At 55.0% G+C, this 27,964-nt stretch overlaps 1 protein-coding gene across 1 annotated transcript; it reads left to right on the forward strand.

The window, feature by feature from the left end:
- Positions 1-798: 798 nt before the first annotated feature.
- On the forward strand, positions 799-27,922 carry CHRDL2 (chordin like 2). Its single transcript, XM_069469248.1, has 12 exons — positions 799-880; positions 10,638-10,750; positions 14,508-14,601; positions 16,505-16,647; positions 18,810-18,903; positions 20,648-20,703; positions 21,183-21,351; positions 22,242-22,436; positions 22,742-22,915; positions 23,715-23,769; positions 27,092-27,184; positions 27,832-27,922. The coding sequence occupies exons 1-12, from the start codon at positions 799-801 to the stop codon at positions 27,920-27,922; spliced, it is 1,359 nt and encodes a 452-aa protein (XP_069325349.1).
- Positions 27,923-27,964: the final 42 nt, after the last annotated feature.

The raw sequence follows: 27,964 nt of genomic DNA on the forward strand, positions 1-27,964 counted from the left end.
GTGGCCCGGGTGGCCCCTTCCCCCTCCCCAGCTCCCTCGCCTCCACTCGGCGCCGCGCCTGGAGCGTCTGTCCCCGAGACCGGCACGAAAGAGGAGGGCAAAAAGTGGGCCTGTTTCTCGGGTGGCCAATCCACCGAGCCCGCGGTGCCCCAGAGGAGGCGCCAGTGCTAGGCCAGCGCCAGGCCGGGGCTGCCTGCTTCCCGCGGCAAAGTACAAATGCGCCCGAGCGCGGCGCCTGGCGCCCTTGGCGTGCACAGCCGGCCCGCGCTCAGCCTCCCTCCGCGGCCGCCGCGCCGCCGCCGCCGCCGCCGGTACCGCCGCCCCGCCGGGCCCCAGGCCCCCGCGGCCCGACCCCGAGCCCACCGCGCAGGGGACGCCGGCAGCCTCGAGCCCACGCGCCCGCAGCACCCGCTGGTCCCGCGTGCCTCGCCCGGCGCTGCGCGCTCTGCAGACCCTGTCCTCGCCCTTCTTTCTTCGCCTCCTCTCCCTCTCACCTTCTGCCTTTCTTTGGCTGCTTTTCCCTCCTGCCGGACCCTTCCTCCGTCTCTCCATCTCTCTCCCTCCTCTCCTCCTTGCTCTCGTTCCACCTTTCTCTTATTCCCACCTTAGATCTCCCCTTCTCTCCTCTGTTTTCTCCTCACCCGCTTCTTCTCGACCCTTCCCTGACTCTCCTCTAGCAGCAGCCCTCCGTGGGGCTACGGATTGATTGGTGCCCCTGTGCCTCAGTGTCCTTTTCGTCTGTCTCCCGACTCCCCTCCCGGCTCGGCGCCCGGCGGCCTGACCCTGGGGAAAGGAAGGATGGTTCCCGAGGTGAGGGTCCTCGCCTCCTTGCTGGGACTCGCGCTGCTCTGGTTCCCTTTGGACTCCCACGCTCGAGCCCGTAAGTCGGGGGAGAGGCTGGGCGGACAGAGGAGGGATGTGGGCCCCTGGGATGTGCGGGAAAGTGCCGGGACTTGGGACCCCAAACTGTTCTGACAGCCGTCCAGGCAGCACCTGTGCCAGGAGGGGTGGCGACTCCTCTGCGGACCACTATGGGCTGGTGAGTTCGAGAGGTCGGGGGAGAACTTGGCAAGACTCAGAGTTGAGAGGGGGCTGCTGCCGCCGTGGACCTGAGGATGGGGGTGCTGAGGGCAGCGGGAGTCGGGGGGGGGGGGGGAGGGAAGGCAGGGCAGGGCTTTGAGGGCAGGGGACTTTCTATTTCTAGTAGAGAGTCAGGTCTGTTTGGCTGCAGGTAAGGGATGTGCTGAAGAAGAAAAGGCTTTTGCATTTGGAAAGAGCCCCTGGAAAGAAAGGAGAGCTATCTAGGATAACCTTCCCATTCCTTTATCTCTTTTGATCCATCATTTGCATTCTACAGGTGAGAAAACTTAGGCTGAGCAAGGAGAGTTCTGTAAGTTTTAGCCATCCAAAGCCAGAACCCTCTAATTCTAAATCCTACACTTTCCCCCCTGCCCCATGGTTTCTGGAAGGAATGCTGAATTGGTGGTGTGAGTCTCTGAGAGGGCACAGTGAGATAGAATAGGGTCTTCATCCTCTTAGCCTGGATGACACAAGCTCACGGGAGGCAGACATGGACAGCACTTCTCTGATCCTCAATTTCTTAATCTACAAAATGCAAGTAAAAATACTAGGACTGTTGATAAGATTAAATCAGAGAACATAGGTAAGCATCGAGCACAAGACTGGTGCATGGTTGCTTCTCTCAAAAAATATCAGTTCCTTAATTCATGCTTTTCCACTTAGACACAGTATAACCTCTCTGAACCTCAGTTTCCTCATTGTCCCCACAATAGGCTGGTGATCCCCCATCCCATCCCCGGCCAATCTCTTCGAATGCCGTGAGGATGCGAAACCAAACCAAAGATTCTCTTAATGAGAAGGAAAGAGCTTAATTCAAACCCTGAAATACCCAATAAGGAAACTGAGGCCAAGGAGGGGCAGTGGCTTGCTCCAGGTCATACAGGACAGAGCCTGGGTTAAAACTCCAGTTTCCCAACTCCCAGCCTGGTGCTCTTTCCTCTCCACAGCTCAGCTTCTCCATCCATGCCTTTCTTTTGCACATGACTTTCTGGAGCTGGTGGTGCTGGATTTTGTCTGTCTTGTCTCTGCTGACGGGAGCAGGCTGCATGTCTCTAGCCCACCAGCATGGACTCATAGACGTCCTTAGGAACAAGTAATGGAAAGAGCTCAGGGTTGGGTTCAACTTCTGGCTCTGCCCCTTATAGCTGTGTGACTTTTTATAAGTCATAACTTCTCTGAGCTTCAGTTTCTTCATTTGTGTAAGAGAGATACTAACCTGGAAACTGAAGGGTTCTTGGGAGACTCAAAGGAGGTAATGTGTTAAAGTGTCCAGCACAAAAAGTGCCAGAACAATGCCAAGTACTCAGTAAATGTCTCCTCCCCCTCCTTGAACCCTGGGGGTTTCCTTTTAATACCTGCCTGCTGTTTCTTAAAAGAGACTTTGCATAGGATGCCCTCCGTGCCTGCCTCCCTTCCCTGTGGCACCTTGTTCTTAGCGCCCCCTTCCCTGTGGCACCTTGTTCTTAGCCCCCAGGGTTCTTCTCCAGATAGCGTTGCTCTTGATGCACCTTGGAAAGGTCCTAGAACCAGGCCATTGTGCGAGATTGCTCGTGTCCTATGTGCACCCCTCCTCTTTCCCTGCCATACCTTGTCAGCCCCTCACGGCCTTGCTTAGGTCACACCTCTTCCAGCTAACTCTCCCTGGTGATGTGATCCACTCTGGTCTCCCCTCCTCCGTGCCTCCATGGGCCTTCAACTCTGTACCTCTCAGTAGGTCCTGCCAGTATTCCATCTTCCCTATAGTCTTGTAAATAGAGAGCTCCAGACATGTGAGAAAAAGACTTGGAGCCAACTTGAGTTAAGGTGAGGTGGACTGGCATTCAGTGGAGAATGTTAAGATTCTAGGATGTCAGAGCTGAAAGAGCTTTTGAAAATCATCTGCTTCTACCCATCAATTCACCTATCCTTAAAGTTAAAACTGAAGTCCAGAAAGGAGTGACTTGCCCAAGGTCACACAGCAAAGTTATTAAAGAAAAGACAGTGACCTGGATCCTAGTCCCTGATCTGTCACTTATTGGCTGTGTGAATTGGGATACATCACTTCCCTTCTCTGAGACTCATTTTTTCTAGTGCTGACAATCTATGAATCTAGAAACAATACCGTAGTCATTTGCCAGGATGCTATTTGAATGTCTCTTAGGAAAGTCCTCGTCTTAGTTTAAAAGGGAGCACAAGCCTATGAAGGCAAGAAATCTCCTGGTGACATCTAAGGTGCTTTCAGAAGTGGTGCCAACAGATGGAAATTCTCAAGTCTGTGTGGTGTCAGGCTCCAGAGGTGGCCAAGCCCTGCAGAATGCCAAGGGCCTGTGGGCACAGGTGGCAGCTTGCTCCTCAGTTGACGTACAAGGCTATTCAAACAAAACGTACTCTATCTTTGGCTCTATTTCCAGCCATAGATTGAGCCCTGATCCCAATCCAGACTGAGTTTCAACTCCAGCCATAAACTGAGCCCTAATCCTCCAACCCTGACCACAGATGGAACCTCAATTCCACACCCAGGCTAGACCCCCTACCTAGGCTCGGTCCCTGCTTACCGATTGGTACTGGTCCCAGTCCCAGGCTGAGCCACAGGCATGTGTGATGTTGGTCACTCCAGACACTGGTCACCTCTTGGGAATGAGAAGTTTCTTGACTCCCTCTCCAGTGCTCTTTCCCCTGCTCCTCTCAGCTCCTCTCCTTTGTGCTTCTCCCTTACTAGTTGTCCCTTTTAGATGTCCAGCATGCTTCTGCTTTCTCTTCCCTCCCTCCATCCAACCCTGCTTTCAGGAGAGAGTCAGTTACCAAGTAAAAACATCCATCCCTCTATCCTTTCTTCAGGGGTTTTATGTATGATATGAATTGAAGCTTTTGTTCCCAGGTGATGGAATCCCAGATCCTAGAAGCAGGCGTGGGGCAGGAAGGGAGCTCCCCACGGTGTGATGTGCTGAGGGCAAGCTTGGAGTCAGAAAGTCAGGGCCCCGGCCTGGTGCTGCCACTGTGACCCTGGACAAGTTGCCTTTGTCTGTCTCTCAGTTTTCCCACCTGTAAAGTGAGATATTGGACGCAAGTGGATGATCACTGAGGACCATTCTAGCTTTAACAGCCCATGATTCTAAGTCTCTAAGATCCAGAGATGTCGTTGCCTTGATTCTGAGTCCACTGTGACCTTTGGAAAAGGCAGTTGGGGCAGTGTGGGTACTTCTGCCCTGCCAAGGAGAGTGGACAGATGGGCCCTCAGACACCAGGAAAAAGGGCCTGGAGGGCCTGGGGCAGTGGGTTTTAGTGGGAGACCCACAAGTAGGGACCTTGCCCGGCCTCGCAGCTTAGTCACATCCCCATGCATCTATCCAGAAGTGCGTGAGGCAGTGGGAGGCACCTGCGTCAAGGCCTGAAGTCCAGCTCCAGGTGGGCCCCGCTCTGCCTCTGCCTAGGCCGTCCTGCACCTCTGCTCTCCCACCAGTAGAGGTCTCTGCCTCACTCACTGGCTTGCGGGCTGCTGAGCCGGAGCCGGGCAACAGCTGCACAGCTGCTCCAGCTGTTGCACCTGTTCCAGGACTGGCCTCTCAAGTTCCCTCAGCCACTGACCAGGGCGCTGGGCTCTGGCAGGAAGACCGTGAATCCTTTGGACTCCGGAAGGAAAGGACTGGTATGAGAGTGGCGCCCCCGGGAGGTGTAGTACAGAGATCATGTCAGGCATCCCCCTGCCTCAGGGCAGGGCCCCATCCCAGAGAAGGCTGTTCCACAGCCTTATTCTGTCACTCATTCATGTACTCATGAGTTTGTGCTTCTATCTCGCCTGAATCCTTTCGTTTGCAAGTTGAAGCCATTTCTTCCAGTCCTGTCCCTTAGGGGCTTGGGTGTCCCTATAAGCATCCTCTCCGGATCTGAAGACTGGCATTGCACTTTGTGCTGGCATGAATCAATGATCTTAGGCAAGTCCCAATCCTTCTCTGGGACTCAGTTTCAACATCTGTAAAATGAGAAGACTAGAAATCATCTCTGAGTCTCTAACTTCCTAAGATTCTATGAATCTAAGTGTGTACGTCCAAGGCAGAATAGAATATAAACAGTCCCATCCAAGCCCCCTACCCTTTAACAGGTAACAGAGCTGCCTGTCCTGGTTTGACAGTTCTCTCCCTTGAGGCCCATCTATGCTCCTGAACATCTGTCATGTGCCAGATGAAAAAGTCAGGTTCAGAGAAGTACAGTCCCTTTCCCAAGATTGCACAGCACCACCACTGAGGAACTGAGGTTTTTCTTCTGATTCCCTTAAGAGGCCTCCCCCATTGGGTGCCAGGGTCCACAGCAGAGCTTATGTCTCAAGTTTGTTTGTGTGAAGAGGGGACTATAAATAAATAAAGTATGGCTGTGTGGGTGTGAGGGAAGAGATGTAAACATTTTTACATTCCTGAGCAGCCTGGCTCACTTAGCTTTCCTGAGTTCTTGCAGGCTGGGGACAGGCCAGCCACAATTCCTGACCTCTCTCCTCTCATGCCAGCCCCTCCTGCTGCCACTTTCATGGCCTTATCCAGTCTTCCCTCCAAGCCCAGAAGCTTCTTTCTGGTTGTCTTTCTGCTTCCTATTGGGAGAACTCCCGACCATACTACCCACTCCTACCTGATCCCTGACAAGACTTTTATCAGAGCATGAGAGTTTCAAGTCAGACTGTGGGATGAACTTGGATGGGGACAGTTTGGGAATTTTGAAAACCATAGAATCGCTCATCCCCTTAGCTGCCCCAGGCTCCTGATCTTTCTGTACATGGTGTTATTTTGTTTGGCAGGTGGTTTGAGAGTTCACAGGGCAGGGAGCTGGAAGGGGGAGGTCAAAGTGAAAAACTAATTCCTGTTGGGTGGCAAGGTATTTGGCCCTCCTTTCATATAATGAAGTTCTCTTTTTGTTAAAGAAAGAGGTTTCTAGGATTAAGGATCCAAAACCTCTCCTCTGTTAACTCCATTCTTTTATTGTTCATTTCATTTATCAGGCACCAACTCTATGTAGCCTGTGCACTGAGCATAAAATTTAATGAGATCTTCACTTTTGTGGGGAGCATGTTGAAAACATAAAAATTAGGCTGGGCACGGTGGTTCATGCCTGTAATCCTAGCACTCTGGGAGGCCGAGGTGGGAGGATCACTTGAGCTCAGGAGTTCAAGACCAGCCAGAGCAAGAGCAAGACCCCGTCTCTACTGAAAATAGAAAAACTTAGCTGGGTGTGGCGTGTGCCTGTAGTCCCAGCTACTCGGGAGGCTGAGGCAGGAGGATCGCTTGAGCCCAGGAGTTTGAGGTTGCTGTGAGCTAGGCTGACACCACGGCACTCTAGCCTGGGCAACAGAGTAAGACACTGTCTCAAAAAAAAGAAAAGAAAAGAAAAGCCCACTTAGTAACTACTTCTAATCCATTGTGATGAGACTTGTCATAGAGGACTGAACTCAGTTCTGCAGGAGAGGCCAGTGGCCTGGAAGGTTGGGGCAGCTTCACATAAAGGGTGGCATCTAAGCTGGCTTTTGAAGAAGAGCTAGTGTGCAGCACACCACAGCCACCTCAGTGTCCTGTGTGAACCATGTCCACTCCCACTTCTGTGCCTTTGCATGTAGCTCCTGCTGCCTAAGAAGCCCTTCCCCTCCCGTACCTTGTTAACACCGCCAAGATCCAGCTCAGCATCTTGTCAGAGAAGCCTCCCCTGAAGACTGTGCTCACACTGTCGTAGCGTTTGTCAAACTACTTGTGTTATATCTGTCTCCTTCATTAGGCTGCGAGCTCCTTGAGGGTGGGGACTGTGTCTTCAGTCATGTCCCAGGCCCATGGATGTATATAGTACTTGATAGATAAAAAGCTCAATAAATGCATGAGTAATGGGAAGTAATATTACTCGAGCAGTCCCCCCTTATCTGTAGTTTTGCTTTCCTTGGTCTCAGTTACTCGTGGGTAACCTCAGTCCAAAAATATTACTGGGAAATTCCAGAAATAAAGAATTCATAAGTTTTAAATTGCATGCCATTCTGAGTAGGGTGATGAAATCTCTCACCATCCCACTCTGTCCTACTCGGGACGTGAATCATCCCTTTGTCCAGCATCTCCACGCTGGGTACGCTACCAGCCCGTTAGTCAGTCACTTAGTAAGTGTCCGTCTGGGTTATCAGATGGACTATCGTGGGGTCGCAGTGCTCGTGTTCCAAGAACCTTCCTTTACTTCCTAACGGCCCCACTGAGCAAGGGGAGCAATGCCGGCAATTCGGGTCTGCCGAAGAGAAGCCATGAAACGCTTCCTTAAGTGAAAAGGTGAAAGTTCTCGACTTAAGAAAGACAAAAAAATCATATGCTGAGGTCGCTAAGATCTATAGTAAGAATGAATCTTTTATCTGTGAAACTGTGAAGAAGGAAAAAGAAATTCATGCATAGTCTATACGGGGCTCGGTACTCTCCACAGTTTCAGGCATCCACCGGTGGGGGCGGGGCTTGGCACATACCCCCGTGGATAAGGGGGGACCACTGTATTACTAACAAGGACATTTGCTGCCCATTGTGCCAAGCGCCCCCAATTCACCTATAAATACACAGGGTCAGGCTCCAAACCTTAAACCCATCCTTGACTGCTCCTTCACCCTCTCTACCCACTGTCCCAGCCTCTCCCTGGTCTCCCGGCCTCCAGTCCTGCCCTCTAATCAGTCTCTGTTCCTCCTCTGTGTGGCCACAGTGATGGTTCTAAAATGCAAACCTGATCACTTACTCCCCAGTTTACAGCTTTTCCATGGCTTTCCTTTGCCCTCGGGGCTCTCAAGGCCCTCCCTGGGCCTCTGCCTCTCACTCCTGCCTTCCCATTCTCTCCTCTGACCTCCTGAGCCACTTTCATCTCTGTATCCCAGCCCAAGGTCTGTGTGGCCAGGAGGTGACATTGAGGAAGACTGGCCTGGCTTGTGAGTGGAGCTGGAAGAGTGCAGGGGGCCATGGGAAATAGGGTTGTGAGACACAGGAGATTTGGCCTCGGTGGGTACCGTAATGTTCATGCCATAGTAGGTGCCTGGAGGCTGCCACATAGAGTTCTGGGAATCGAAGAAATACCGTGAGAAACAGACTGTTAAGGAAGTTTGGGGTCAGTGCCCAGGTCTGATTTTTGTCTGTTTGTTCTTACCTACTAGTTTATTGAGCATCTAATATATGTCAGGCATTAGGCATATTACATCTGATTTAATTCTATAAAACTCCCACAAGGTAAGTATTACTACTAGTTCCATTTAATAGATACGGAAACAGAGGCCTGGAATGGTTAAGTAACTTCTCTAAACTCAGGGTGCAAATAAAAGCCAAATCCATAATTTGAACCCCAGCCTGTCTGACTCCAGGACCCTGAGAGAAGGGCACTTGGCCCCCAAGCTGGGGAGAGAGACGCAGGCACTGGGGGGGTGGGAGAGAAAGCAGGGCAGGCCCTGGCCAGGGCAGGAGTGGGAAGGCCACAGGGGTCCAAAGGGAGTGGGTCGGAAAGGAGGGAGATGTGAGAGACAAACTTTGCCTCCTTCACAATGTCACTCAGGATTGGCCCCACTGGTGCCCCGAACCTCATCCCAATCTGCCTGGGAGCCCCTGAGAGCCTGGCATGCACTGGGACCATCAAAACATCCAAGACTCCTAGAATCTTGGAATGATCCAATCTCAGAACCATAACATGCTACAATTCTGGAAGTTTTGTGTTCTGTGAATTGTAGGCTTTAAGAAACATGGAATTCTCAAATCTTCACTGTTAGAAACCTAGGTCTTTGGAGTCCTAGAATCTTGAAATCATGGATTCATAAACTATGCAGAAAATTTTCAAAGATCATAGTTTACCCCACTCCCCTTATTTTGCAGATGGGAAACTGAGGCTCAGAGAAGGGAAGAAGCAATCTTCCTGAAAGTCACCCAGTGAACTTGCAGCTTAGGGAACTAGAGCTCTTTCCATGAGCCTCGTACAAGGATTGGGGCTAGTGCCAGGACCCTGCCGCCTGGCAAGCCTTCCTCCTGCTGGTTTTGGCATGGCCTTGGGCACTCACCTCCCTAGAAGAAGAGACAGCTCCAAGCAATGCCACCCTTCCTTTTGCCTCTCACCTTAGAGGGCATGGTGGGGTGGGAATTGTGGCCACAGGGGACCTCCTGCCAGGCCCCCCACATTCTCAGTCTCATGCCAGATCTATTGGTGGAGGGAAGGGGCTTTCTGGCCTGGGCATTGACTGAGACACTTTTTCTGTCTTCATGCTCTGAGCAGGCGGTTAGGTGGAGGGGGTGCCAATTGGCACAGGGGCCAGGGCTACAGGGCCACCCCAAGGAAGGTAGGACAAGGTTTCTTCAGCAACAGGCTGAGACATAAGGTGGTGGCAGTGTTGCAATCTCCCCCGCCCCGGTCAGGGGAGGAGACTGAGGAAGAAAGACATTATTCACTCCTTGGAGAGTTGGGCTGCCTCTGACCGGCACCCCAGCTGGGCCTGTGTCCACCCTCTCTGCCAGTAGAGGCTGAGAGATAAACACAGCTCATTTGATACGGGCCAGCCGGGCCAGCGGGCCTTGCTGACTTGCTGGGGAATGTGAGAGACAAACTGATCACTCCTCCACTTCGAAGGGCTGGGAAGGGGCTGGGAAGGGACCGGGGAGGAAACTGAGCCACGTGTTCCTCGGGCCCTCAGCAACCCTTGACACACAGACTGAAGGCATCATGCAGCCTCAAATCTTTGTCCTAGAAGGCCCAAGCGGATAGAGCAGGAGTGGTGGGGGAGCCAGAGGGAAACCGAATTTCAGCTTCTTACAAAGAAAACTTTCTAAGGTCAGGATTGGCCCATGAGCTCCTTTTCCCTCCCTGGAGCCGTGTGCCAGGGGCCGTGCTCCAGCCCATCCCCCAGCGCTGAGGGGGATTCCTCAGCCTGTGAACCCTCCCCCCCGCCCCAGAGATGCAGCAATGTGGCACAGTATGAAGGCAGGAAAGCTGCTGTGCGTGGCTTTATTCAAAATGCAGGTCACAGGACCCAGAGAGGACCCTGTGTGTGTGTGCCTGTGTCTGTGTGGGAGAGAGAAAGGGGTGGAAAAGGAAAGAAAGGAGGGGAGGGAAGGCAGGGTGTGATGATGTACTAAATACATAAGCCACGCAGGACAAAGTACAGGAAACAAGTGTGATTATGAGGGCAGAGGGAGCACCGGACCAAGATTCAGGGGACGAGTACGGTCATCCCTGCCTGGCGGCTGACTCGTCCTGTGGCCCTAGCACTGTCATTTCTCCTCTCTGGGCCTCATATTAATTATCTAATCATAACAACTAACATTTATGCCACAATTTAAATCTATAAAGCATTTTCACTGCTTGTTCCCCTAACTGCCCTGTGAACTAAGTGTTAAGACTCACAAAGGGGTAGTGACATGCCCAGTGTCACACAGCAAGTCTGTGGTCAAGCTGAGATTCACGCTCAGACATTCTGGCCCCCCGACTGTCCAGCAGATTGTCGTTTGCCTGAGTGGTCCAGATGACATCCTTCCTAGAGTCAGAAAGGGGGGTGGGGGGGATGAGACAGGGTCTTTGGGTTGGAGCCTCCTAGGACTGATGACTGGTTGGTTTGCCAGGCCCAGACATGTTCTGCCTTTTCCACGGGAAGAGATACTCCCCTGGTGACAGCTGGCACCCCTACTTGGAGCCACAAGGCCTGATGTACTGCCTGCGCTGCACCTGTGCTGAGGTAGGTCCCTCTGGCCACCTGGCCACATGCATCAGGTATGTCTGGGAAACTTCCAGAAAATTCACCCCAGGGGGAGGGGGGACAGCCTGACTCTGGAGGTCAGGGGCACCCTGGAACCAGATCCCCTAGAATCGTGCTGTCAGCGGCAGCAGAGGGACTTAGGTCAAGCCACTTCACTGCTGAGTACTCAACACACAGGAGAAGATGGCTACCTTGAGCCTCCCAGAGATAAGTCACACGATGGGCCGGTTGGGCTGGGATGAGGACCCGGGTCTCCCATCTGACATCCCAGCCTTCTTTCCACCTAGTACTGGTACCAGCCTCCCTGCCTCCTATGTGGCCCAAGGCAAAGCCTTTTTGACTTTACCTCCCATTCCTTCCAGCCACCTCTCCTGCCCTACTGTAGAATGTGTTCCTCTAACTCCACTGGCCCAAATATTTATTCTTCAAGGCTTTACCCAAATGAGCAAACGACCTCCACCTGGGAGTATTTTCTTCTTCTGGAATCCACATCAGTTTCTCTGTCCCTTTCTCCTGATCACTGTTGGCCAGGTGTCATAATTACCCGTGGATGTCGGTTACTGCCCCTCCTAGACTGGGCCCCTGAGAACAGGTCTTGCTGGGCCCTCACTCATGCCCAGTACGATGCCCTGCCAGAGGCCGAACCGACTGGCGCAGAGCATGTGGCTTTGTTCTCACCTCCTTCTCCTCCCACCCCACGGCAATCCAGCACCTCCACAGGGCCTTGTAAAATCAACTGGGTAGAATAAATGAGACCCTCATGTAGTCCAGAATTCTCAAGCAAGGTATGAGGTTGGAGGGGTGGAAGAGAAGAGAGTGGCTCAGGAGGCTTGAAAAACCCTTGGCTTTGCTCAGCTGTCTGGAGCCCAGTCTGGACGCCCCCAGCTTGCTTTGTCTGGGTGCTGGTGGTTGGCAGGAAGAGGTAGTAGCTCCCAGCCGGAGCCAACCCCTCATCCCTCTCTCCCTGCATGGAGCCGAGAGAGGGACGCAGAAGGCCTCTAAGAGCCTCCCTTGTTAAAACAGAACCTCTGGGATGGGAGCAGAGGAGAGGTCCCCAGGAGACGCTGGGGGTGCAGGAGGGGGTGGGCCAGCCCCTCTCCTTACTCTGACTCTTTCCCTCTTGATTGCCCACTGCTTCCACCACGTCAGCCCCAGGTGGAATTGGGGACACAACCCCCCACGACTACTTCCCCTCAGTTTTCCTGAGCACATCTGAGCCCAATCAGCCTTTTCAAAAAGAACTTTATGAAATATAGCTGGAGAACAGAAAGGAAACCATAACAGAAAATTCCAGACGTATCATGTGGTCCAGTTGACAAAGTCCAAGTTTTCTGATCCATTAGAGTTAATTCATTTCTCCTTCCCCAGAGTTCACACACACACACAGTTTCTTCAGCCCAGAGGACTGTTGCCGGTGTCTCCAAAATACGCCCTCAATCTCTCCACCTCTCCCCAGCATCGCTGCTGCCCCTAATCCACGCCACCTTCATCTTTCTCCTGGGTGCTCCCCCCTTTAAATCCACCCTCTGCACAACAGCCAGCATCATCTTTTCTGAACACAAAACTGATCGTGTCGTTCTGCTCTTAAAACCCTCCAGTCGCTTTTCGTTGCACCAAAAGTAAAATTCAAATTCCCTGCCGGGGGCTGTGTGTGAGAGAATAAGGCTGACTTCTGCCTTATTCTCCAACTTCATTTCATACCTGCTTGCTCTGCAGCAGCCACACGGTCTCCTGTCAGTCCTTCCAGCACTTGAGGCCCGTTCCTACCTGCTCCCCACACCTGGGGTGTCCTTCCCCCAGATCTTCTCAGGAATGGCGCCTTCTCACCTCCAGTTCACAACGGAAATGTTACCTCCTTATGGGGCCTTCCCTCACAGATGTTTCTGAAATAGTCTACCTCTGGGGGCTAAATCACATGACTCTGTTTTATTATTATCATAAATTTAACACCTGACATTGTCGTCTTCCTACTTGCTTAATTTTTTTATAGTCTGTCTCGCACTGCTAGGATGTAAGCTCCGGGAGAGCAGAAGCCTCGGTCTCACTCACTGCTGTGTCCCTAGTGCTCAGAAGGGGGCCTGCCACCCAGCAGACCTGCAGCAAGTACTGAGTGACGGAATGAGTCCATGCCCCGTCTGCCACAGGTGGCTCAGTGCTGTGGAAAGTGCCCGGCCCTGGCGACGGTGTTTGCCTGCTGTGTGATCTTAGGCAACTTCACCTCTCAGAGAGGCTCTTTTCTCACTTTGAAAGCGTGGACAGTAGTACGGTACTTCTGTTGTGGAGAAGATGAAGTGAGACCATCTATTTATATATATATAAAGCCCCTACCTCGTAGCCACTCAGTAAATGGAAGCTGTGGCTTCCCTGAGAGCTCCCTTTGGCTGCAAAGGGCTTTGGCACATGCCAGGTGCCACCCTTCCACCCCCAGCCTGTCCCTGTCCTGCTGCCTGCTGCGTGCTGCCGGCCTTCCCCATCCCTGGCTCCTCTGCGGCCGGAATCAAGAGAGATTCTGACTCTTCAGGCCACACAGTCCCTGCCACTCCATCCTCAGTTTGTTCTCTAGATATTTATTAAGAGCCATGTGTGCCAGGGCTCTAGGAGGCCCCTGTTAGAGCTCAGACCCATTCCCTGGGCCCTGGGATGCCCCTTGGCACGGATTAGTTCTCACGGTTACCTCTGGCAACCCTGAGAAACGGTGACCCCAGAAGGGCTATGGCTGGTCTAGGCTCTTCCACAGTGCAAGAGGCTGCCTCTGGGAGAAGTGCAGTCAGGGAACTTGGGTGGCCCAAGGGCGGGGGAAGGAGCCAGGTGGGTAAGGGGGCTGGAAACAAACTCAGACAACTTCAAAGCTTCGAACAAAGCTGGCTCCATCCATCTGAGAGGGGGACTGTCCATTCCTCTTTTCCTCACTCTCATTTACCCACTCGCTCATTCCTGTATTCAGACTTGAGCAGGCACTAACTTGGAGCGGGCTCTGTGCTGAGGATTCCTGTGGAAGTCAGGGCTGGATAGGTGCGACAGATGCAAGTGGGTCCTCACGATACACTGGAGTGAGCCCTGCACGAGGGAGGGAAGGGAAGGTGTGGGACGGTGCGGGCTGACAAACTGCCTGGTGAGCTGGGGAAACTTCCAGGAGGGGTAGTGGCCTCTCTCCTGTCTCTACTCATCTCTCTGTGTTTGTCTCTCGGCCCAATTCTCCCTCATTTGCTGTACTTGAAAAAGAGAAAGGACTTTGGACCCCTCCTTCTCTGGTACCAGCTCCAAGGGCTTTGTCTAGGATTGTGCAAGCAGAGATTGGGGGGTGGGATCTCAAATCCCTGAGTCATCTCTACATCAGGTTTTTAGTCTTGTCCCCCACCGGGTCACCTGCCCTCGTGTTACATTCCTCTCTTGATCACAAATGCTCATACCCAGAGTTAAAAGAGCACAGTCAAAATAGCTTCGATCAAGGTCAAAATAACGCAAGGCTGTTACTTGTATTTCTCAAACACCACGAGGGGGACACAACGTCTGAGCAAATCCATGAACAGGTCTGCCCCGCTCCAGGGTGGGAGAGGGGCGTGGGTGAGTGGGCCAGGTGAGGAGAGGAGCTAGGCACACTCAAGTTCACTGTTTTTAACCCTGTCATAGGATTAAGACAAGTGCAGAGTTCTGCAGTTGGGGTGGGGGTCTTGGGAGAGGACACTGGGAGACAGTGGTCCTTTGGAACCAGGGCTGACCCTTGTGTCCCCTTCAGAACGCCCATGTGAGTTGTTACCGCCTCCACTGCCCGCCTGTCCACTGCCCCCAGCCCGTGACGGAGCCACAGCAGTGCTGTCCCAGGTGTGTGGGTAAGTGGCCCTGCTCCTCCCCGCACACCTGCTCCTCCCCGCGCACCGGCCTCCCGTTGCCCACTGACCTCCATGTCACTCCCGACGGGCCCCCGGCTGAGGGAGGCCCCCCGGAAGGAGAGGGGCAGCCTCCCCAGCCATCAGGGGTGTTGAGACACAAAGGTGCTCAGGGGCGGAAACATCCTGGATCCCCATGCAGTGCTGGGGTAGCAGCGAGCTTCCCATTCTTGCGCCCAGCAGGAGGAGGGAGGAAATGTAGGCAGGAGCTGAAGGAAACGGGGACTTGCTGGGCCTGCTGATGGGCACACCAGGGCCCCAGTCTCTCTCTGGCTGGCGGGAGCTAGAGGGAGTGGACGCACTCTGGGAAGTACAGGTGGGTGACCTTGGGCTGGGAGATCCTGCAGGGAGACCCCAGGATGACCACCCTGGGGCTGGAAATGACTGCAGGGATTGGTTCATGTGCTCTGAGACTCCTCCCGGTCCTGGCTGAGATTCGGGGATTCTGTGCCCTGATGCTAAATGTCTATGATTCCATGATTTTAAGATTTTAAGAGCCTCTGAGACTGGCATTCTAGGAGGTAGAGGTAGGAGAGAGGAGAGGAGGTTCTGGCATAACCAAGAGTCCCGTGCTGGGTAGCTACGGGGAGGCCAACTTAGATGAGAGGACAATTGATGTCTAGAAGCATCAAGAAGATGCTAGTCAAGAAGGTGATGAAGGAAGAGGCTCCAGATTTTGGCCTCAGCACTGAGCTCAGGAACCAGGGCTCTCCTGGTGAGCCGGTGTGGAGTCTCTGGAGAGGGGCTCATTTTCTAGGTGGGAGCCCAGTAGGGATCTGACCGTGGCTCTGACTTGGGCCACAGAGATTCCTGGCTCTGGGCTCCCTAGGGGAGTGGAGGCTCTCGGCTTCATCCTGCCTCCTGCGTGTCTGACGCTGGCTCCAGGGGTCCCTGCCTCTCCTCCCTGACCTTGGATTCCCCTGCCCCTACCGCTGTGCTGGGCCCAGGCCCCTCCTTGCTCAAATGCCCTTCACTCCTCTCTTTCTATCCCCTGCTGCTCTGCCTGTGTGGCTCCACTTGCTCTTCAAGACACAGCTCAGCCATCAGCCCCTGCAGGAAGCCCTCCCTGACCACGTCCCGACTGGGTCACAGGGCTCCTCCTCGGTGCGGCCATAGCGTCCACCCGCCCTCGCCCTTCCAGGCAGTGCCATTGCCCATGGCTTGTCTCTCTCCCCAGTGCGATTTTGAGTTTCTTGAGGGCAGGGGCTGAGTCTCATTCACCAGCCCGTTCCCAATGCCCGGCACGGTGCCTGGTACGGAGGGGTGGGAACCGTGTCTCGAATGCACGAGTGGGTTCTCTCAGGAGGTTTAGCCTTCGACCTGGCAGGATGAGGACCGACTAACGGGCAGGTGGTGAGGGGGCTCTGGTGGCCTGTGAGGGACAGGAGTTTACACAAGCACAGAGACAGTCTAGATCATCCCAGCTGGCTCCACTAGAATGTAGTCCCTGAGAGCGGGGACTCTCTTTTGTCCACTGCCGTGTCCCCAGCACCTAGAACAGTGCCCGGCACCAGGAGTGCTCCACGAACACTCGTGCAAAATTGAATGAACCAATTCAGGCCTCACCTGAGCAGGGCACAGTGGAGCTGAGGCTTCCGGCTTTTCCTTCTGACTCTGGCCAGGGCTGGCTCAGACACTGAGGGGCTGAAAGGCTGCGGTGGGGGCCGTGGGAGGGAGGGACGTGGTCAGGTGTCGGTACCAGTGGGACCTCTTGGTTAGCTGATGTGGGCAATGGCTGGCAAGGCCTAGGCCAGGGCTTGATGGAAATGTCAAGATGGGATAACAAAGATCTTAGATCCACGTGAAACCTCATTTTCTTCTTCCTCCTGCCCCTCCCCACCTACAGAACCTCACACACCCTCTGGGCTCCGGGCCCCCCCAAAGTCCTGCCAGCACAATGGGACCACGTACCAACATGGAGAGATCTTCAGTGCCCATGAGCTGTTCCCCTCCCGCCTGCCCAACCAGTGTGTCCTCTGCAGCTGCACTGTAAGGCCTTCCCCTTCCCCTCGGCCCAAGCCAGTGGTCTGGGCCGGAAACAAGCACAGTAGTGTGGACTGGGGTGGTGGTGGGGGGGGACTGTTCCCTGGTCAAGGCAAAGGAGGGGCTCAGGGAGAAGGCAGCATCCGGGGTTTGCAATGGCCTGCCCCTAGCCAGGCCAGGCCACCCTTCTCTGGGCTTCCACACCTCCTGAGCTTTCTGTTTCCCCCAGTACAGACCACATTCCTTGAAGGGAGGAAACATACCCATTCTGGTTCTGTATCCTCCACTGTTCTTGGTCCAGGGCCTGGCATGCAGAGGATGTCTGTAATGATAGTCGAATGAAAGAATGAACAAGTGGATGACCAGTTATCAGTCCTGAGGCACAGGGACGGGGCCAGACTGTGCACGTGGAATTTCATCTGAAGCTACTCAAACTCCTCCTGCCTGTGGTCAGAGTTGGGCCTAGGGACAGGCGGGGCTGACTCTGCAGTGTTAACAGGGGACAGAGACTGAAGCTAAGCAGGGCCTGATCTGGAAAGTCTTCACCCCCCTCCTCATGGAGGGGGCGTTTCTAGGCCCTTCTATAGGTTTGCAGGTGGCTTTGTGGCATGTCATTCTTAACCGTGTAGCAGCTCACCTGTGAACTGGCAGGAGAAAGCCTGTCCCCCTGATTTCCTTCCTACTACCTGGTCACCACACTTCCCTGGGCCTCAGTTCCTCCCAGTGTGCAAGGGAGCCTGGCCAAGTGATCTCTGCTGTTCTCTGCACAGCAGCTGTTGGAGACCATTGCTTGGGCTCCAGCCCTGCCTGGTTCCCTGGGTGACCTCATGGGAGTCACTTCTCTTGGGCCTGCTTCCCCATCTTTCCTGTGAGAGGGTGTCATCAGTCTGAGGCTCTGAACTTAAAGTATCAACCCACAAATAATGAGGAGTAACCACTTATAAACCACCCTAGCAGGCAGTTCCCTTTTGCAAGCCTTGAGCCTCTGGCAATGGTCTAGCATATTGTGTCACTACGTGCATAGAAATGCCTTGTTTACGACAGTATCCCAATAACCCTGGGAGAAGAATGTCACTATTCCTAGTTCAGATGAGGAAACTGGGGCTCAGGGCAGTTACCTGACTTGCCTGAGGTCACACAGCAGTAAGTGGCAGAGCCAGAATTCAGACCCGGGACTACCTGACTCCAAAGCCCGTGTTCTTTTCCCTGTCATGCTGCCTCCTGTGAAGGGACAAGGGCCTGGACGAGGAGGGGCTGTGGGAAGAGACAGGAATGACGGTTGGGGTTGTAAGAGCGTTCCTGTCATTTCTTTGACCCTTCTCCCTGGACACTTGGGCCTCCCCCTCCTTCTTCTCACCCTGTGTATGGGGCTGGCCTGACTCCCACCGCCCCCGAGGGATAAGATCCTCACTTCTCAGACTCGGGAAAGGAATAGTGAGGGGACTCAGAGCAATGTCCCTTCCTCCCAGGTGCATCGTGCCTGACAGTTTAAAAAGGGTCTTCTTGACCGTTCCCTCGGGGGATCTTCACACCCCAGGTGGGCGTGCCCCCACTTCCCAGAGGGGCAACCTCAGGCCCAGAGGAGAGAAGCGACTCCCCAAAGGTCACCGGCCCCTGACTCGCAGAGGCCCTTCCCCTTGTGTTCTTGCCTTTCGAGGCTGGATCCTGAAGTGGGAGACCGGGGGCCTCCAGTAAGAGCAAGATGAACCCGGTGTCCCCCACTGGTGGGCCCACTGTGCCACGCCAGGGGAGAAGGACATTGATTTCAGTAGGAAAAGGCTGAAGACTGGGCTCTCTTCCCTTCCGCCCCTACTGTCCCTCTGACCTAAGGTGGCCTAGTCCCTGCTCCAGGCTCTTCACCTGTCAGTTGGGGGGAATCCTACTTCGCCAGGCTGCTGTGGGAGCCGGGGCAGAGAGTGGGTGTGACAAAGTTTTAGAAGCTTAGGGATGAAGTCACCCGCAGGGCCTGGAAGTGGGAGGGGGGAGGGTCCAGGGGACCCCTCCTCTGAGCTGGCTGGGCCTTGCCTAGGAGACTCTGCTGCTCCCTCCCTCCCCCACCTCAGGGGGGCCTCGAGGCCATCTGTCCCCAGGGAGGGGTGCTCTCCTAGCCCCCAAGGCTGGTCCTCAGGAGAGCTCCTCTCCCAGCGCCTGTCTGCTCTGTCTGTCAGGAGGGCCAGATCTACTGCGGCCTCATGACCTGTCCTGAACCGGGCTGCCCTGCACCCCTCCCGCTGCCTGACTCCTGCTGCCAGGCCTGCAAAGGTGAGTCTGTCCCTAGATGTGGCCGTGCCCACCCTCCCCTCTGCTCCATGGACCTAGCCACGGACGGTCAGAGCCAGGAGGAACCTCAGGGCACACCCAGCATGTAGCAGACCATTCCTTCCTCCAGGGTGGTGGCTTAAGCCGGTCCCCCGGAGAGCCGGTGGCAGAGGCTGATGTGCCACTTATTTTTTATTGCAATCCCAGAGAGCAGCAATGAGGGAAAGGGGGAGTGAGGCAGGGAAGGAGAGAGAAGCAACACAAGGGTGTGTTTGGGAGCTGGCCTCCACGTGACGACCAAGCGAGACCTATTGCCCTACGTGGTCTCTGCTCCTCAGGGAAGTCTAGGGGCGGGAGAGGAAGAGGGAAGAATGTATCCACCAGCCACCCCAACTTGCCCACTGGTCAAAGGTTCACCCCAAGGTTGTTAATTCCCTGTTTTGCATGCACATGTGGGTGCCAAGTAGCCCCAGAAACAGAGGCAGGAGTGGGGCGGGGTCAGAAGTGGGGACACAGGACATGCACAGGAGGCGCGGGTGTGAGGAGGGCGCTGTCAGGCTGAGCTGAGGCAGCTGTCGGGAGCAAGCGCAGAGGGTGCTGCTGCAGGGCCCACGAGTGGACAAAGTCCCTGCAGTCAGATGAGGCCAAGAGACCAGAAGTGGCACATGAGAGTGGTCTATACAGGCAGGGACCACATGTCTTCCTCGTGGCAGCGCTGGGCACAGGATTGGTCTCACTGGGGTTCAGAACGCATCTGTCAGGCAGAATCGAGGTGGAACCTCCATGTGAAACAGAGAGGCTGCCACATTGGCTAGCGAAGGACAGACCGGGCATCAGGACAACGAAGTGGTGGAACTGCTACCTGTGGGCTGGGGTAGTCAAGGAAAGCTTCCTGGAGGCGGCAGCACTCAGGTAGGGCAGTGCTCCACAGTGGATGCACCGCCAGATGCTGGCATTTGGAAGGGGCGCTGGAGCCGAGTCAGGTGACTCCCGTTTAGTCCTGGTTCCTCCAGCTAACTTCACAAATTCCTTCTCCACTCTGGGCCTCAGTTGTGCTGTGTGTTCGCTGAGAGCTTGGCCTTGGTGCTTTCTCATGGTCTGTTTCCAGTGTTCTGGCGCTTTGAATAGGAATGTTCGGTGGGAGCCAGAGCCATTCAGGACTTCAGGAAGCTGCAGGGCTCCAAAGGGCTCTGTGTGCTGCTTCCCCGGGGAATGGGGCTGGGGGAGTCCTAGGGTGTCCACACTGGAGGGGCAGAGGGGCTGGAATGTAGGGCCCTGGCAGTGTATAGTGTAACTCTAGGCTGGGGACTTCAAGTGTGGCAGGGTACAGTGGCTGCATAGGAAACTGCAGCTAAGCAGGATTCTGGGCCTTTGGGCCATCCACGATGGGCACTGAGGGGTATGGATGGCCCAGGGTCTCAGAGAGGTGGCTTTTAAGCATGGACTAAACAAGATGCTCTGTTCCAGCCAAGCATTTCAGTCCTAATACTGACCAGGAGGTCAGTGTGGGGAAACTGAGGCAGCAACCCAGTTGTAGGGATGTCGTTAACCCAACAAGGATGAAGAGAGGCTGTAATGAGAAGTGGAATAAGTCCCCATTGGGGCAAAGGGACCCGCTGGTGGGCAGGGCCTGCAGAAGTGGCAGTAGGCCTCGGGGAGGGGCAGACCCTGTAGGTGGAGGCCTCAGGGCTCTAGCCAGCAAGGCCGCACAGCCTGAGGCTGACCCAACTTCCCTTTGAGTTTCCAGAGGGGGCAAGCGAGAAGTCAGCTGAGGAGGACGTGGCGCAGTCACACCGTGGGGCGGTGAGTGCACAGCGTTACTGATGGGGGAGGCGGCTGGCATCCAGCGCCTCAGTCGTCATGACTGGAGCAGGCAGTATCAGTCATTGTCTTCACTGCCCATTTGTCCCCCGCGTCAGCTACGTCAGCCCCCACCCTATTAAGTTCTCCACGTCCCTGCTCAGCTATTCCCCAGAGCAATAGCTCAGCACCCTCTGCACACCCCAGCCCCAAGGCCCCGGCTCTGACAAGGCCTGAGAAGGGCTTGGTGGAAGCTGGATTTCCCAGTCACTGTCCCCTGACAGTTTTCAAAGATCCACTGTCTGAAAACATCTCATACCCCCTCCAGATCTCCCTGTCCCTAGCCTGTGCCCCCTCTTCCCTGGGAAGTCATGCTGGTGTCACCCCTAGGCCCCCTTGGCTGCAGCCTGTCTTGCTGTTCCTCCAGCAGCGGTGGCCTGCCACACTCACCCAGTGTTCTCCATCCTCCCTGCCTTCTGCAGAGACATCCTCAGGATCCGTGTTCGGGTGACGGTGGGAGAAAGAGAGGCCCAGGCACCCCAGCCCCCACCGGTCCCAGCGTCCCTCTGGGCTTCATCCCTCGCCACTTCCGACCAAAGGGGGCAGGCAGCACGACTGTCAAGATTGTCCTGAAGGAGAAACATAAGAAAGGTGGGGCCTGGACCTCCTCCAGTCCGCGAGGCAGGGAAGGGGGCCCTGCCTGCTCCCACTTACCCACCCTGCGCCCTCCCCCAGCAGCTCCCCAATCCCAACTTGGCCGTGAGCTTGTAGACCCAGAGAGCATCAAAACTGAAGGTGCCTTTAAAGGTCATCAGGTCTAAACCCCCATTTGATAGACGAGGACACTGAGGTTTGGAGTACTGAGTTAGAGACAGAGCCAGGCCTGGAGCATTACAATATTTTTTTGAGCATCTGCCATGTCTTTGCAAGGAAATGGGGGAGACGGAGCAGACAGGTGAGGAAACAGCCCCTCAAGGGGCTCATAGAAGACACTGTAAATAAATGAACACAGGAAGTGCTGAGGGAGAGTTTCTGACAAAGGACGGAGGGGCAGCCATGGCCGCAGAAGGGGAGCAGGGGGGCCTCACTGCAGGGAACCCCAGCTGGTGGGGAAGGAGGAGCCATGGGGCTCCCTAGTCCTGGCCCCGCTTTGTACAAATGGGACCCAGAGGCAGAGAAGGGGAAAGGGACCTGCCAGGGCTCACATGGCCAGGTGGTGACAGAAGCTGACCTCGGTTCTCCTGCCAGGCCAGCGCTCTCCTTGCTCCAGCAGAAGCAGCCCTGAAGGGCAGGGGAGGACGCTCCAAACTCAGCAAGTTCCTGCTGGGCCCATCTCAGCCCTGAGTGCGGAGGTGGGGGATGTCAGAGAGCAGGGACAGGGGACAGGTTTATACCCCAGTCTGCACTTTGCCGGCAGTGTGGCTGGACTAGACTGGTGCAGTGGGGGCCACACAAGGACCCACCCTGCCCACTGTTGGACCAGAGGCTCTGGCCAGGCCTGAGACACTGACCCTCCTCCCTTCCTGCCCTCCTTGTTCCAGCCTGCGTGCATGGCGGGAAGACGTACTCCCACGGGGAGGTGTGGCACCCAGCCTTTCGCTCCTTCGGCCCCCTGCCCTGCATCCTGTGCACCTGTCAGGATGGCCACCAGGACTGCCAGCGTGTGAACTGCCCCACCGAGTACCCCTGCCGTCACCCTGAGAAAGTGGCTGGGAAGTGCTGCAAGATTTGCCCAGGTGTGAAGGGGTGCTGGGGACAGGGAGGGGACTGGCCAGAGTGAGCCCTGGTCTCTGTCCCCAGGGCCGCAGATACTAGGAAGGTCTCAGACGTGGAGGGCACGCACTCAGAGCCACAGAATGCAGATAGATAGATGCATGACATGTTAGAAGCACAGCAGTGGAGAATGTCACACTTGAAAAATACTGACAGAAATAAATAATGTTCTGGATTCCATGAAGTCATAAAATTTTAAAATACTAGGACTTTCAAGAGGGATAGCCAGCGTTTATCAAACACTTCATTAGCTTCTTGTCTCTCCCAGAGGACAAGGCAGACCTTGGCCACAGTGAGATCAGTTCCACCAGGTGTCCCAAGGCCCCGGGCCGAGTCCTCGTCCACACGTCAGTGACCCCCAGCCCAGACAACCTGCATCGCTTTGCCGTTGAGCACGAGGCCTCGGACCAGGTGGAGATCTACCTCTGGAAGCTGGTGAAAGGTAGGTGTTGGCCCACTCCCAGCTGGGTGTCCCGCGGGCCTGTCCCCCTACCCGTGCTCCAGACCCCACAGGGGCCTTAGGGACGTTTTGTTGGTCAGGTGCCCCTGGCCGCCCTTCTGGGTTTAAGAGTCCCCAATTCCAAGATGTCGGGAGACAAAGATTCTGTCTGTGACTCTGACAGTTCTGATAAGCTCACTGGCTCTGAGCGCCAAGGTCTCAAAGTGCTCCCTCTCCTGGGGGAAGGCGCTGCTGCACCGTGCGAGGAGCCGGCAGGGCAAGGCCACCCTGATGGAGTCACGATGGCCAGTGCAGGCTCTCGGCACTCTGCGAGGGGACAGCTTTCCAGGCAGCAGGGCCCTCCAAGCAGGGGGGCCTTGGGGCTGGTTGGTTCAGCCTTTCCTAAGCAGTGGGTCTTGTCATGGCAAGGTAAGGTGACATCAGAACATATTTCTCATTCTGTGAGAAACTCGCCCTATTCAACAGGCTGCTCATATCACCAACTGAAAGTCAAGAGAGTTTTCTTGGTAAAACATAAATCTCTTGGAAAACATAAATCTCCTGTGTAGAGTGAAACATGAAGCCACTATCCAAACTAAACTCATACGTGTCACTTTCCTCTACTGATGGGTTTGGCTGGGGGGAGTGGGGATGGGAGAGGGAATGATGATTAGAATGATGACAATGACAACAATAAGCAATGTGTGCAGCACTTTAGAGTTTGCAAAGTGCTTTCACATTCACTATCTCATTTGATCCTCAACGATCCTGAGAGTTAGGTATTATTATCCCCATTTTACAGATGAGGAAACTGAGGCTCAGAGAGGTGAAGTACCTGGCCCAAGGCCACACAGCCAGTAAGTGGAGGACGGGAGCTAGAGCCCATGTCTTGTGACGTCAGAGGCGGCTCTTTCCCTGCTCTACTCTGCCCCCGACGAAGAAAGTGGAGCTGTTCAGCCTGGAGAAGAGAAGACTCAGGGGGCCAGGACTGCTGGCTTCACGGCTCCGAAGGGCTGCCCCAGGCAGAGGGAGCAGCCGTGTTCTAAGTGACCGCAAGGGTCAGACAATAAGCAGGGGCTTTGGAATCAGGCAGACCTGGGTTCAAATCCTGGCTGGTGTTCAAATCCTGTTTCTTAGCTGTGTGGCCTTGGGCAATCACATGACCTCTCTGGGTGTCGGTTTTCTCTTCTGTTAATTGGGGAAGAGGGTTTTTGGAGGATTAAATGAAATGACATAGGTATAGCCCCTGACATGTAGTGGGCACTAAAAATGTCTTTCTCATCCCACCACATCAGGTTGGTTAGAATTGCAGAGAGGCAGATTTCAGCTCAGTAAGAAGAACTTTCTCTTACTTAGAGCCTTCTTACGGTGGAAGGGAGGGAGTGAGCCCCATGAACGAGAAGTGTGCAGCCAAGGGCTGGCAGGGGTATTCTGTCCACAGCTGGGGAGTTAGAGTCAGTAGCCCTTACGATTTTTGAGCCTTAAGATTCTATCAGTCCCTGGGCAGGTGCTGGCTGCATGTTTACTCTGGGCTTCCCCTGATCCCCCAGGTGCTGGGACCACAGAGAGTAATGGGCCCCCAGCCTCTGTCCTTAGGAGCGTATGGCTTAGTGACCCAGGTGCCCAGAGCTGGTCAGCGAAGGCTTTGTGGAGGCTGGGCCTCCCTGATTCAGAGAGCCAAGAGGGGTGCGTGCAGTGACAGCCTCGGACTCTGGCTCCAGAGCCCACGCTCATATGCCCTGTGCTCTGACACTAGTATGTAGCAGGCACTGTATATAATGTGCCTATTTAATCCTCATGAGAAACCTAAGGGCTATGTATGAATGCCCCCATTTTTCAGATAAGAAAACTGAGCCTGAGAGGTCAAATGACTTGCTAAAGTCACACAGTTTAAACAGTAAAGCAAAGATTCAAACCTAGTTCCGACTGTCCCCAGTGCTATCTCCACAGAGGTGATCTTATGCCTTTAGAGAAGTGCCTGAGGAAGACCAAGGTGTGCTGGGATGGCACAGAGGGGGCACAGCTCATGGTCAATCTCATCGTCACCAGGCCCAGCAGGAAGGGAACAAGGTGGGGGGACTCTCCAACTTCACAGCTCCAGGCCCTACCATCCTGCCACTAGCAAACCAACCCCTTCTCCTGACCCCCCGCTGCCTAAATGCACCGTCAGCCTCCCCCTCCCCTCCCTGTCCCAGACGGTGGGAGTTCACACAGTCGCTCCCCAGGGCTGGTTCTCAGTGGGAACTGCTCACCGTTTCCCACCCTGAGGAGTGAGACAAAGCGAGCAGGCAGGTGCTAGGTGAGGCCACACCACAGCGGGACCAGCTGCAGGCACCAGGATCTGAGCAGAGAGGTTAAGGTCCTTTTAGACACTAAGGTTTCAGTGTAGGAAGGACCTCAAGGGTCTCGATTCCAAGCCCTGCCTAGGAAGGAAGTCCCCCTGCAGCCTCCTAATGGTGCCCGGCCCCTGACTGCACATCGCATGGCCCCACTCCCACTCCCAGACAGGTGAGTCACTCACTTCCAACGCCAGGAACGGCTCAGCTCAGAGAGGGCGTGTCCTCACACTGAGCTGAGCCTGTCCTAGTTCCTGGGACTCACCCAGCGGTGCCAGCTCTGCCCTGGGGATCCACAGAGCCCAGCTGCCCTCAGACCTGGCACAGCCCTTCAAAGAGAAAGAAGTACAACCATGACCCTCAGCCTCGCTCTTCATTCCAGGCCAGAGTCCAGTCCTTTCAATTATGCTTTACAGACCTACCCCCATCCCTGTCACCTCCTCTGCAATGTTTCTGTGACCTGGGAAGCAAGCAATGGCAGGCCTGCGCAGAAGGACCTGTCCCCATCTCATCTCATGTTTGCTGCCTGACACTGTGATGTTGCCCCTGGGTCTTTGGCATCTCTTCTATATCCTGGTCCTTGGCATCTGGGTGGGGGGTCCTGAGGACGGTGCTGGACATTTCCTGGAACTCAGTGCCAGGATCAGTGTTTTCTGTTCCCCTTGTTGGGACCCCACTCTGATTCCCATAAGCAGGGCCAGTTCTTGGTTTTCTTGAAGGCGGTGCTGGCCTAGCAGAGGCTTTGCTGTTGCATCTGTTCTTTCTGGCCAGAGACCTTGCGGGGTAACAGCTGGTGCAACCTCGTAGCCCATGTGCTCAGGGCTTCAGGGCCATGTGTGGTGTTAGTGGCCAGATCCCCATGAGATGCAAACATCAGGGGATCCAGATAATACCTCATTCCCCCTCAGGGCCTCGCCTGGACTGGGTACACATATATTTGTCTGTCCGTCCGTCTCTCCATCCATCCCTCCATCCACCCATCCATCCAGGGAGTCATTCATTCTACATGTCTAATGTGGGCCAGGCTCAAAGGACCCAGAGGAAAGCCCTCCAGGAGTACCCAGTCTGGTGGGGGAGCCAGGACTAGACACAATGATGGCCCATGAGAACTAGGTACAATCACAAACAGAAGCCAAGTGCTGTGGGTGCCCCAAGGAGCGACTGAGGCTTGGAGGACTGGTAGGAGTTCACTTGGTGGCAACAGCAGAAGTAGAAGGGAATAGAAGGGGGGTGGCATTTGTAAAGGCTTCGCACCCTCAGAGGACTTCAAGTATTTGGTCAGGGCTGGAGCACAGGCCAGGCACCTTCACTCCACACTTGCCAGTTCTTGCTATCAGAATAAGCACAACTATTGGTTTTTATCACACGGTCTATGCCCGGAGAAAAGCTTGACGAGTCCATACAAGCCAGCCAACCTCCCTCTCTCCCTTCCTGTCCTCCTTCCTTCCTCCCCTGGGGACGGGTGAGTGCTGGCAGAGCAGGACGGTGCTGGTGGCAGGAGCAAGGTCAGCAGAGAACATGGACCTCACTGTGGAGGCGCCAGGAGGTCAGGGAAGGGCAATGACAGGCTAACACACACAGTGGAGTGACCACGGTTAGGATGGCGGATTACAGGGGGAGTGAAAGGGGTTAGGACTCTAGTGCAGTGACCAGACAACAGGGGCTGAGTGAGCAGAGCGGCAGGGGGACAGGGGAAGAGAGTGGAAATGTAGTCAGCAGGATTTGGTGCCTGATGAGCAGGGGCAGCGAGGGAGGTGCTTGGGTCAGTTCTGTGTCTAAGTCACTCTGTGTCACCAACGGATGGTCCTGCCTTTCCTGCTCACGTCCCTGTCTCTGCCCTCAGGAATCTTCCACTTGATTCAGATCAAGAAAGTCAGGAAGCAAGACTTCCAGAGAGAGGCACAGAACTTCCGGCTGCTCGCTGGCACCCACGAAGGTGGGCCCGTGGGCTGAGGAGCGGGGCCTGGGGAAGAGGAGGGTGGAGGCCGGAGCCTCTCGGGGCGTTCCCAGGCTGCTGGTGCCGGGAGGGGGTGGCGGGGGGGTGGGGGGGTGTCAGCCACAGACGTCAGTTCCCAGCACAGGAATCCAGTGGGCGTCTGGGCCAGAGATTTCCCAACTCGGAAGCGGGAAGGTGAAGCAGAGCTGGCTGGGCTTGGTCTTGGGGGTGGGGGAGACAGGACTGTAGGGGAGGGGCCTGAGCCCCCAGACCCTGCTGCTACCTCCTCCCTCTCTGCGGGAACACTCCCACCGAAACCTTGCGGACCCCTTTCCTCCTGGTACCCTGCAATTGCTGACTCGTAGGAAGATGGACCCAGGAGGGGCTTCGGGTGGGGGAGGCGAGTATTCCCAGCAGGTGTCAGGAAGCCAGCCCTGCCCCACAAAGGTTGGTTGCTTGAGGGCTGGGCCATGTGCCGGAACTGCATGAGGGGGACACTCACCTCCATGCTCCCCTGGTCTCCAAACCCTGGCCACACACAGTTCCTCCTTGCCCTAAGCTTTTCCCACCCCAGCCGCTGCCTCTGGTGTGTATATGCGCACGCACACGCAAACACGCACACCTCTCTTCTGCCTTCCTTCATGCAGGTCACTGGAACGTCTTCCTAGCCCAGACCCCGGAGCTGAAGGTCACGGCCAGCCCAGACAAAGCGACCAAGACATTATAACAAAGACCTAAACAGTTGCAGATATGAGCTTTATCTTTTTTGTTATTATATAT

Source organism: Eulemur rufifrons, chromosome 6, assembly GCF_041146395.1.
Source record: "Eulemur rufifrons isolate Redbay chromosome 6, OSU_ERuf_1, whole genome shotgun sequence".
Taxonomy (NCBI): Eukaryota; Metazoa; Chordata; class Mammalia; order Primates; family Lemuridae; genus Eulemur; species Eulemur rufifrons.

Excerpts from the sequence above, each read along its gene's own strand:
- CHRDL2 (XM_069469248.1), top strand. The coding sequence starts at position 799 with ATGGTTCCCGAGGTGAGGGTCCTCGCCTCCTTGCTGGGACTCGCGCTG. Across the intron at positions 18,904-20,647 it reads CTGCTGCCAGGCCTGCAAAG|AGGGGGCAAGCGAGAAGTCA; the intron begins GTGAGTCTGTCC and ends TTGAGTTTCCAG. Across the intron at positions 27,185-27,831 it reads GCTCGCTGGCACCCACGAAG|GTCACTGGAACGTCTTCCTA; the intron begins GTGGGCCCGTGG and ends TCCTTCATGCAG.